Here is a 12,193-nt window from a genome sequence, read left to right on the forward strand (position 1 = left end):
GGTTAGGTAAAATTATCATATGATTTATTTAGTCGATAGTCATTTTTATTGCTTCGTCGCTCCTTGCTCTGTAGCACACAAACATAGTGTTCGATAGTGATGACGTACCGTTAAAATAATCAATTTACATTGACATATTACGCAGATACCTACCTAATAGGAAAATTTCCATCAACATTTCTCATACGATTGACATCTATTCCAGATCCCGGTCCAGGTCGCGGTCGAGGTCAGTGACCCCGAGCGGATCTCCGCCGCCGCTGCCTGCGCCCCCACCCCCGCCGCCCCCGCCTCACACGTTGCACCCGGACAACGCACTAGGTAATTAATACGAGAGACTTTCTCTTTCTCAACCCTAGCAGCCCTCAACCCTAAGCATCTTTTATGCTAATAGTTAATGGAACTATCAGATGTTAAACTAAGATTATACGAGAATTTTCTTTTTAATTTTGTACCCGATGTTTTCAATCAATATCAACAATTCAGCTTCAAGACAACCCTTCGCTAACAACACTTAAATCTGATTGATTTGATCTTTTTGATTTTTGATCTTTAAAGGTGTTTCTCAAAGATTTGTCGCAAAGATAAGTGGTTAAATACATTACTAAGGACAAGATTCCTCATGATGTATCTACTGTAGGTACTCGTTGGTGATGAACCGTTAAGACTGAGGAAACTACAAAGTTTACAACACAGACGTTGTTGCCGTTGCAACGTTGCCTGTCTATTGGTCTTATACCGCATATTCATTGAAGACTATGCCGATAACCGCATGAGTTTCTCCATGCACGTTAACAAAGCGAAAAAAAAGGCCGCATACATAATGCACCGCCTTTGCGCTATGATAAATAAGAAAAGTAAATTGTCCCTCCGCTCAAAGCTAACGCTTTATAAAACTACGATCCGTCCGATCTTAACCTACGCTAGTGTAGTGTTTGCCCACCGTCCCAAAGCGACCCTTAGGCCGCTTCAAACCCTACAGAATCGTTTTCTGCGTCAAATCACGGGCGCGCCGTGGTTCTTACGCAATAATGACCTCCATAGAGATCTAGAATTACCGACAATAGCGAAGTACATGAAACAGCTCTCTCAAAACTATTTTGACAGAGCTGCCATTCATCCCAACCAACTAGTGGTTGAGGCCTGCAATTACACTCCCAACCTAAACGCTAACTGCAAGCAGAGGCGTCCCAAGAACGTCCTTTACGATCCAGACGATGACATAACAACCGACAATGCTTCCCAGGCAACACAATCACAAGCTACACAGCGACTTCGCCGGCGAAGACGAGGTCCCCGATATCTAACGTAACCCGGACGTGGGTTTTCTAACTCACGATCTTGGGGGCGTCCGGACTGATTCACTCAGGTCACGGTTACCTCCTCCAGAATGGCCCTCTAAGCCGAGGTCCGAGTCTCATAGGAGACGCCCTTAGAGAGCCGTTCCGTCCTCTATCTTTCTTTCAGCCTTCGGGTCACATCAGGCGATGCTTCTGCGCTCGCCCATTTACATACTAGTTTCATTTTTTTTTTGAAGTCGGTTACTGACACCGGATATCATTAGGATTTTTTCATCAAGGATTAGGATCAAAAAATCAGAAGTGCTGTTCTCATAGTATGGTGAGTAAAATATAAAAATAGACTCGCTTAGTCTGAAACCTGATAACTTCCAAAGTCGCGCCTTCATAATAATTCGCCAAGTATTTGTATATCACTTACTTAAAGTACGGCTAACAAATATTCAGCCTTCATAAAATGGTAAACCAAAATTTTCAATATTCCAGGTCGAGGTGCCTTAAGCATCGCTGGCAGACAGCTCAGTGACCACAGCAACAACCGGGAGTCGTCGTTGGACGACTCCGGGGTCGTGGACGACCACGACGAGGGCGAACACACCTCCGACGACCAAGCGCCGCATCCGCACCGGCGGCATCTGCTCCCACATCCGCCTACTACACTACCTATTAAACAAGTGAGCATTCGACCATACTTTATCAGTCAGCTCAGTGACCACAGCAACAACCGGAAGTCGATGCTGGATGACTCCGGGGTCGTGGACGACCACGACGAGGGCGAACACACTTCCGACGACCAAGCGCCGCATCCGCACCGGCGGCATCTGCTCCTACATCCGCCTACTACACTACCTATTAAACAAGTGAGCATTTGTCCATACTTTATCAGGCAGCTCAGTGACCACAGCAACAACCGGGAGTCGTCGCTGGACGACTCCGGGGTCGTGGACGACCACGACGAGGGCGAACACACCTCCGACGACCAAGCGCCACATCCGCACCGGTGGCATCTGCTCCACTACACTACCTATTAAACAAGTGAGCATTCTCCCATACTTTATCAGTCAGCTCAGTGACCACATCAACGACCGGGATTCGTCGCTGGTCGACGTCTACCTAAATACGTATTTACCTTTCAATTTAGTATTTTATAAAATTATAAGTATGGCAGTTCAAATACTGCCCAACCGTGGATCTATCTATCTTTATCATAATTTCTTACTTGAAAAAGAACTTTACTATTTTCGGATCTGTCGATTAAGTTTAAATCATGTTCATATGATTTAAACTTAATCGACAGATACGAAAATAGTAAAGTTCGTAATGAACATCAACGGACTAGATTTGTGATACGGTTTGGTATCTAGGAATTTTTAAATTTATAATGTATTAAAGTAGTATTTAACTTTTTACAGGAAACAAAAAAACCAGAAACGAAACTTAAGAATGGTTCTAAAACAGAAATACAAGTGGAACAGACGAAAAAAAGCGAGAAAGGCAGCGTCGAAGAAAAATACCCGCTAAACCCCGACTACCTTAATCAGATTGTGGTTCTAGGTAAAACTAAAATTATAATATTTGCACAGCTTTAACTCTATGGTATAATGCTATCAAAAGTTATAATAAAAAAGGAATCTGTTTTAAATTTGGTAGCATTATAATTCCACTTGAACACTGCTTCAACACTGGAAAGCACAAGTCAAGTATCAACAAGTTGCAGCCAATAACAGAATGTATGCTTTGAGTATTCTTATGAGAACTAAAGTTTTATGTTACCTTGCCCTCTTCATAAGTAGAATAGACTTCAAATTGAATGTAAACACAATGATTTGTGGCTACTCGACTGCATGCTACTTACTATTTTTTTCTACTTTTACAATTAAACACAAGATCAACTCTATAAAACTCTACAGACTTGAAACGCTTGCATTTTTTGCAAATGAACTTCTCCTATTAATAGTAATGATTTATACCTATAGTTTTTGATACTTCAATTTATAATCAACTAGTTTCAATACTTTTACTAACATTTTCGTACTCATTGATCAAAATCTAATTAGTCACTCTATTTCAATTTGCATCTGCAATCAGATGATAGTTTCTTTGGATATCAGAAGCACTGTGTAAGATTTTTTTTAGTCTTCCTATTTATTAAAAACTATCTGACCGTTTGAATGTGGACTGAAATGTATATTGCACCTGCAAAAATCCACGATCAAACGGTATCTTTGGTAGCTTGGCTGAGAGGTTATTCTTAGAAAAACAATTCTAATAATTTAACTTTTAATGTAAAACATACACAAGCTACTAAAGTTTTAAATATCAATGTAGTATTTATTTGCTAACCAATAGTCAATGCAATACTTACAGCCATTTTTACTGTTTTAATAGACTTTCGTGCAATACTAATTTAGACACAAAAACGAATATTTCATGGTAACATTCAACAGATATTGAAAAGGGCACAACCGGTACATCTACTATCGAAGAACCGGTATAACATTGTTTTATGAAATATTCGCTGTTTTCTACGAAAATATTGTTTAACTTCTTGCAATAATTTAAAAAGCAAAACTATGCCCACAAATTTATAGCTAGATTTATTGGCGCTATAGAAACGAATTAATGATTGCCTAGTGGCTGGTAATATTCACCATTAGCTTCACGTCTCGATGGGGCTACATACACCTCATTGGACACTTTATACAACACTGTTGCAATTTCGCTTCTACCCTCATTAATATCGTCAGGGGCGGACTGGCCATACAAGCGCGCGCCCGAGCTCCCCCAAGCGGAGACGACGAAAATTAATGAGCTCAGTTTATTGGCAGCCACGCACAAATCTCATATGGGCAATTACGAGCAAAATTGCACTTACTTCGCAGGTTAGTAAAACACAGACGCCAACGCTTCTTCAACGCTCCCAGTCCACCCCTGTTCCTTTTGGGAAGACTGCAGGGTGATTCGATGCTATTGGTTGACCTAATATCGACTGTATCGTCTTAAGAATCGCATTCAAGTCTTGTTTCGGGATGCTCCGTAACAATAATTAAACTTTCCCAACGATTAAACTTTTATGCGATTCGAATGGGATTTTGAAAATTGTGATTATTAAATTTTCCACTTGAAACGGATAACGCATTGGTGATTCAAAATTTGCTATCGTGTATTTCCTGCGATTTTCTCTTCAGACCCAATTTTCCGCTTTCAAAGCATGTTGCAATTCCATTGTTAAATCATGATACAAGTTTGCAATGTTAATTTTTATATCGAGGTGCAAACCTTTTCAAAGGTTTTAAATTGCACCCATAGATGAAAATATCAATGCACACGTGTATTATACTACGTTTTTCAATACATTTGTAAACAGTATACATAAACTCGATAATTTAAATCAGCACCTTGGCACCAAGGTCCAACCAATTCATATTTTCAGATGCAACAGATGGGCACACATTAGAAAACACAATTATCACCTAATATTAACTAAGCACACATTATTCATCCAAACAATTTAAAAATACTTAGAAGTACACTCACGTATCGATGTACATTATTCATGACCAAAGTTCGCAATAATTATTGAAATCACGCATTAACTGCTTCACAATTTGCCATAAGCCGCCTATTAGCTGGTTTCTATAATCGAGCATCCTGCCAGTTGTGGATAAGTTTGATAAAAAATATTGCTACCAAAATCATCTTCTGCCAACAGGTTGATTATTATAGAAACTGGTATATTAAGACTGTAAATACTTTTATGTTTTGAATACGGTGACGTAAATGCCACTTTGCAAGCAAATGTATTGAAAAATTTAACACACCAATATTATTTCGCAATGGGAAGCTTCGCATCAATATTCTTATTATGTTAAAAAGCTTTTCTGTGCTTCAGCCCTTCTGCTATGTTTTCTTCAGTTTTTAATCTTTCTCTGGATTTCGTTACATAAATGTCTGCGTGTGTGTTGTCGCTTTATATATATCATGTTCACATGTTGCGTTTTATTGACTTCCTTACTTTGATCACAGATGAACTTGTGGACAGAAACTGCGAATGCTGCGTTACTTGTTGCATAGACTATGAAGGATGGTTGCAGTTTCAGAACTGTCTGTATGGAATCGTCAAGGACCCTCTGTTCGAACTGTTTATAACTACATGTATAGTTCTCAATACACTATTTTTGGCCCTTGAGCATCATGGAATGAGTGAAAATGTTAGACAAGCTTTAGATATAGGAAATAAGGTAATTAATTTGTCCGCCTATCTCAGTACGGCTATTGTTTAAATTGATGATATCATATTAAATTGTGAATTATCTTTTGTACTACAGGTTTTCACATCAATATTTACGCTAGAATGTATAATGAAAGTGATGGCAATGAGTAAAGATTACTTCGCCTGTGGATGGAACATATTCGATTTGATTATTGTTTCAGCTAGTCTCTTGGATCTCATATTTGAGCTTGTAGATGGCCTGTCAGTGTTAAGAGGCCTTAGATTGGTAAGTTATGTGTTAGCATATTTTTTTAATTTCATTTCTCCTTACGAGGAATATTTAGATTTTGGTATAATTTAATGAAATAAAATTTAAATCTCTTACTACTCTTTTTATTACTTAACGACAATATCGTTACAAATCGTTCATAGACATAACTTTGGAAAAGACACAATTTGAAACTGCGCCAGATAACTCTAAATAAACTCTTTAAATACAATATCAAAAAGTACTATACATACATATTATACATATAACATATATTATACATATGTACATAGTAGGCTAAAATGGATTTGATTCGTATTTATCCATCTAAGTACCTAATCAAATAAATTATATTTTTTCCAGTTACGAGTATTGAAATTAGCACAATCTTGGACTACGATGAAAGTTTTGTTGAGTATTATAATATCTACTATAGGTGCTCTCGGTAATTTGACGTTCGTGTTAGTTATAGTTATATACATATTTGCTGTTATCGGAATGCAGTTGTTCTCGAAATCATACACGCACGATAAGTTTGATCCGGACCCCGTGCCCAGGTATTCATAATTTGTAACTAGTATTTTACTGATACATTTTCTATATATTACAATAATTTAACTATTTGACAAGTGTTTAAAGATATAGGATCTCTCATATGACGTTACAATATCAATTGTTTAAATAGACAACATGATTGCTTACCATTACCATGTAACTTCAAAACGGTCAAGTTGTTTACGTATTTTATTTTTATCTTACGTACTATACGTACTATAGACATTTCCTTGTAAATGATTTTCTGGTGCTGTGTTAATAATTTTATTAACTTTGTCAATAATAGTGCTAATAATTTTATTTACAATGATCGTTTTTAACTAAGGTGGAACTTCAACGATTTTTTTCACTCGTTCATGATGATATTTCGCATACTTTGTGGAGAATGGATCGAGCCACTTTGGGACTGCATGCGCGCAGAGCAAGCGACTGGCGCGGAAAGTTGTTTCTTCATTTTCCTTCCTGCACTCGTCATGGGAAACTTCATGGTGCTCAACCTCTTCCTTGCCTTGTTGCTTAATAGCTTTAACAGTGAAGAATTAAAAAATAAAAAGGAGGTAATTATTTCTACCGATTTTTACCGACAGTTTACTAAGAAGAACCTACATATTGTAATTCAATATTCATATTATTCAAACGAAAACCAATTATACAAATTAATTTTCAGGAAGTAGGAGAAGATTCAAAATTAGCTAAAAGTTTTGATAGAATACGTTCAATAGTAAGAAAAAAAGGTTTCCTTATATCTAAAAGTAAAGAGACTGAAAAAAAATCTAAATTAGAAGAATTAGTTAACGAATTCATGATACAACACCGCGCTATGAAGGACAATAAATTGCCAATTCCAGCTGAACAGAGATACTCCACTTCGGTCCAAGAAACTATATTGTTTCCACACGATAATATTTATAGCCACAGTTACCAAGAGGCGTTAAACAGGTATAAATAAAACAAAGATCACTTAGCATGATGAAAACTTTTAACACTAATGATCCATCGAAACTTGAAATTTTTAGGCCAATATCAGTAGGTTCCGACTTTGGTTATCCACATCTCTACCAAGCAGGGAATAACTTTAACCATGGCAGTCAGGAAACACTAAAAGATGTACGAGATTTAGCAGCAGAACATAAGATCACTAGCATTCGAGAAGATTCTAAAGAAAATCTGGACGAAAGCACGTCTACTGACCAAATTGCAGTTCAAAAACTATTAAACCAAATGTCATCGGGATATCATACGCAACCTTCTGACTCTAGAGGTAAATTTTTAATTTAGAATCTTGTTAATGTTATTTGTTAAAAAAAATTCAACTGAAATATATAAACTTTTCCAGATGAATTTGAACAGTATGAGATGGCACAAATATCCAGTAAAACGACACCAGAAAAATTTAGACGCCAGGTACTAGGAGTAAGTATAGGAGGAGTAGATATGCAAAAAAACCTTAGCAGAGAAATGGTGAAGCGACCTGATGACGAGGACATGAAGCATCCATGGCAAACACTAGTCTCTTATGTAGATGAAATTACCGTTGGTGGGAGAAAAAATTCTAAAGGCCAATACATTGACCCAATGGGAAAATTTCCAGGTTTCGGAAAAAATAAAGAGCCAAAAGATCCTGAAAATTGTTTCCCTAAGCAATGTTACAAACAGTATGTATAAATACCACTTACCCAATTGTAACAATATGTACAATAAAACTACATTGTTTTTAAACTTTTTTTTTCTTTTCAGATGTTCATGTTGGGATGCTTGTATTCAGACTAAATTAGGTCAGAGATGGATGCTAATACGTACTTATATTCTTCGTTATGTTGATACACCCGCATTTGAGTGGTTTGTGTTAGTTTTGATCTTCGCATCGAGTATCACATTATGTTTTGAAGATATACATCTAGAAAAAAATATACCACTAAAGAAAATACTTTATTGGACAAATCTAAGTTTTTGCATGATCTTTGTTATAGAAATGTTTTTTAAGTGGATAGCATTGGGCTTCTACAGATATTTTACGAGTTTTTGGACATTACTAGATTTTACTATAGTTTTTGTAAGTACAATTTTTACTAATCTATAAATGACTTTTATTAGCACTTTAAAATTAAATAAATCAAATTATTTTCAGGTGTCAGTATTTAGTTTGTTGATAGAAGAAAATGAAAATTTAAAAGTGTTAAGATCGTTAAGGACTTTACGGGCACTTAGGCCTCTAAGAGCAATTTCCCGGTGGCAAGGAATGCGGATAGTAGTGAATGCATTGATGTATGCAATACCTAGTATATTTAACGTTTTATTAGTATGTTTAGTTTTTTGGTTAATATTTTCTATTATGGGAGTGCAGTTTTTTGGAGGGAAATTTTTCAAATGCGTGGATGCGGAAGGTGAATTATTACCACTAGAGGTAGGATTAGTCATAATTACTTTAGCTTTAAAAACACTTCATTAGAAAACTTTACGTATTTTCTTCAAATTCCAGGTAGTTAATGATAAATGGGAGTGCTACTATAATAATTTTACGTGGATCAACTCGAAAATTTCCTTTGACCACGTTGGAATAGCCTATTTAGCTCTATTTCAAGTAGCCACATTTGAAGGATGGATGGAAGTAATGGCTGATGCTGTGGATGCGCGTGGAGTTGATTTACAGCCATCGAGGGAAGCCAATCTTTACGCATACATATATTTCGTTATTTTTATAGTATGCGGATCATTCTTCACATTAAATCTATTTATAGGAGTAATTATAGATAATTTTAATATGCTCAAGAAAAAGGTAAGTAATTACAATTATCTAAGAACTTCAATGGTTACAACAATATGATTCATTAATAATTGTGTTTTACATTACAGTATGAAGGTGGTGTGCTAGAAATGTTTTTAACAGAAAGCCAAAAGCATTATTACACTGCTATGAAAAAATTAGGTAGAAAAAAGCCCCAGAAAGTAATAAAGAGGCCAAGAAATCAATTTCTAGCAATGTTTTACGATTTATCTAATTCTCGAAGATTCGAAATAGCTATATTTGTTCTAATATTTCTGAATATGCTTACAATGGGTATAGAGCATTATGACCAACCTCATTCAGTTTTCTTCGTATTAGAAGTCAGTAACGCGTTTTTTACAACGGTTTTTGGCTTAGGTAAGTCCATCAACAGTTGACATCAGTAATTTAATGTCTTATGAAAACAATAATATATTTTACATATGTTTTCTTTCAGAGGCTATAGTTAAGATAGTCGGTCTACGGTATCATTATTTTACAGTTCCATGGAACGTTTTTGATTTTTTGCTAGTTTTAGCTTCGATTTTAGGCATCCTAATGGAGGATATTATGATAGATTTACCAATATCCCCTACACTTTTAAGAGTGGTCAGAGTTTTTCGCATAGGGAGAATTTTAAGACTGATTAAAGTAAGTATTATAACCTTTTTTTTCTTATAACCAGTCCTTCAGTAATATTGACTATATTTTTGTCTTCTAGGCCGCTAAAGGCATAAGAAAACTGTTGTTTGCGTTGGTGGTGTCCTTGCCAGCTCTGTTCAACATCGGTGCCTTGCTAGCCCTGATTACCTTTATCTACGCGATCATCGGCATGTCCGTATTTGGTCACGTTAAGGAGCAGGGCGCTCTAGACGACATTGTCAATTTTCAAACTTTTGGTAGGAGTATGCAACTACTTTTTCGGTAAGTGCCTTTTCAAATACGAAAATAAATACATAAACTGTTAAACTATGACTTAATTACACACAAAAAATAATTGCTTTTTCAGCCTTATGACATCAGCTGGTTGGAATGATGTTCTAGAATCTTTAATGATTCAGCCTCCTAAATGCGAGTTGGGCGATCATGGGTCTAATGGAAATTGTGGGAGTCCATTATTAGCAATAACATATTTTACTTCTTTTATAATAATTAGTTATATGATCGTTATCAATATGTACATTGCTATCATCCTCGAGAATTTCAATCAAGCTCACCAAGAGGAAGAGATTGGTATTGTAGAAGATGATCTAGAAATGTTCTACATTCGGTGGTCAAAGTAAGTTATTTCATTCATTATTCATACTAATAGTATCAATTTATATCAAAGTATCAAAGACAAAAGAAAAATCAATCAGCTAGATTAATTAGTTATTGTTATTTAATATTTTAAAATTTCATTTTTCAGGTATGACCCACATGCTACTCAATTTATAAGTTTTGCTCAACTATCAGATTTTATAGCTTCTTTAGATCCCCCGCTAGGCATATCAAAGCCAAATACTGTAGCACTTGTCAGCTTTAACTTGCCTATTGCGAGAGGCAATAAAATCCATTGTTTAGACATTTTACATGCACTTGTTAAGCATGTACTAGGTCACGTGGAGGAAACCGACACATTCAGGCAACTCCAAGACCAAATGGATATTAAATTTAAGAAGCAGTTTCCTACGAGAAAGGAGTTAGAGATCGTCTCTTCAACAAGGATTTGGAAGAGAGAAGATAAAGCTGCACGTACAATACAAAGATCGTGGAGAGAATATATCAAGTAAGATTAATTTTACATCAACATAATTTAAAAAATTATAGGTGATATGTAATCAATATTTCTTACCTTTCGATTAGGAGAAAAAATCGTAGTCCATCACAAGAAGAAGAAAGTACTAAATGGTCTCCAGGACACGGTTGGGGCGGAAAACTAAGTGCGTTGCTTCATGTGCGAAGGGGGTCTCACGCGTCCAGCAGAAAGTCTTCAAGAGCGTCTGACGCTTCCGACTTAAGTGATATAGGAGGAGCTTGGCTTAATCTTCCCCTTTTGTTATTACCGGGAACTGCACCAAGTGATCAGGTAATTCGTAATACAACAAAAAACATATTACACGGCTATATCAGTAGTAGGTGTTTGTTGATGCTGTAGATCGCAATCATCGAAGTTTTTTTTTAATTTGTTCATACAATTTGTCAACTTAATAAAATAATTTGTTCCTATAATTATAAATCGTCCCATTTATGGCTATTTAATTTTCAGCTGGTTTAACTTTAAGTAATTGTTAGTTGATCTCAGTTATAGCGCTAATAGACTATTTTACTGCACTCATTGACATACAGACAGGTATACTCAAGTCATTTTCGAATTCATCTACTTTTCTGCTTTGGTTATGAACATCCATTCATTTCAACTTCTACAGCCGAGTGGATCAGAGACGGCTCCACCGCGTAGAAGGTCCGCGTACGGCTTGCCACTGTTTTTGAGGCATCAGGACGCAGTAGACGAAGACGTCGGCCCGAAACGAGCAGGTTCATATGTAATGTTTTGCTTTTTGTGTCCTTCTTCTATTAGATATTCATGAGCTTTCTACAAATTTTCATGAAACACCTGCTACCAAATTGTATACCTTTTTATGATAGCTTGTTAACCCGTTTATATTCCGTACTTAATACAAAAATGATTTTATTTATATTAGCCAGTCTCGCCATACTCAGAAACAGTTTTACCACATGACTTTCTTGTATGGATTGCTCAAATACTAGGAAAAATATTGCAAACGCAAAAACCTGCTAAAAATTATAAATGCTCAAAATTATTGTTTAGTAACAATCATCACAAATTTTTAGATATAAATCGCCAACAGGTTACAATATGGTAGTCAGAGTAAGATTTCAGCGACGTAGGATATTGCCAACAGCCTCGTGGTCTTAGGGACAACGACTTGTGAACTAAGCCGAATAAAACTTCGAATTACCTTTTTTCGTCACGTTCTTCCAGTTGAAGCCCCTCGGACCGCGTAATCATTATCATGAATAGCTAAAAATCGACCGCACTACCTGTTTCTTTAACTAGCCACTATAACTTTCTCATTTATATTTAGTTCTGC

The 12,193-nt window shown here is 36.2% G+C and overlaps 1 protein-coding gene across 2 annotated transcripts in view; it reads left to right on the forward strand.

Moving 5' to 3' along the window:
* Positions 1–12,193, forward strand: part of LOC112046731 (sodium channel protein 60E) — a 260,429-nt gene that overhangs the window by 240,914 nt on the left and 7,322 nt on the right. Inside the window, exons 9-29 of one of the 2 annotated variants that reach the window (XM_052887629.1) lie at positions 206–321; positions 1,785–1,972; positions 2,711–2,852; positions 4,046–4,180; positions 5,325–5,539; positions 5,627–5,797; positions 6,143–6,336; positions 6,660–6,891; positions 7,002–7,273; positions 7,351–7,595; positions 7,671–7,989; positions 8,072–8,387; positions 8,463–8,738; positions 8,814–9,110; positions 9,188–9,476; positions 9,556–9,749; positions 9,820–10,022; positions 10,108–10,377; positions 10,507–10,866; positions 10,944–11,166; positions 11,507–11,615. In XM_052887629.1, the coding sequence (XP_052743589.1) occupies positions 206–321; positions 1,785–1,972; positions 2,711–2,852; positions 4,046–4,180; positions 5,325–5,539; positions 5,627–5,797; positions 6,143–6,336; positions 6,660–6,891; positions 7,002–7,273; positions 7,351–7,595; positions 7,671–7,989; positions 8,072–8,387; positions 8,463–8,738; positions 8,814–9,110; positions 9,188–9,476; positions 9,556–9,749; positions 9,820–10,022; positions 10,108–10,377; positions 10,507–10,866; positions 10,944–11,166; positions 11,507–11,615 (4,766 nt within the window). The remainder of the gene's footprint in view (positions 1–205; positions 322–1,784; positions 1,973–2,710; positions 2,853–4,045; positions 4,181–5,324; positions 5,540–5,626; positions 5,798–6,142; positions 6,337–6,659; positions 6,892–7,001; positions 7,274–7,350; positions 7,596–7,670; positions 7,990–8,071; positions 8,388–8,462; positions 8,739–8,813; positions 9,111–9,187; positions 9,477–9,555; positions 9,750–9,819; positions 10,023–10,107; positions 10,378–10,506; positions 10,867–10,943; positions 11,167–11,506; positions 11,616–12,193) is intronic. The other variant, XM_052887630.1, reaches the window with a different exon arrangement.

The sequence above is a fragment of the Bicyclus anynana genome, chromosome 20 (assembly GCF_947172395.1).
Source record: "Bicyclus anynana chromosome 20, ilBicAnyn1.1, whole genome shotgun sequence".
In the NCBI taxonomy this organism is placed as follows: domain Eukaryota; kingdom Metazoa; phylum Arthropoda; class Insecta; order Lepidoptera; family Nymphalidae; genus Bicyclus; species Bicyclus anynana.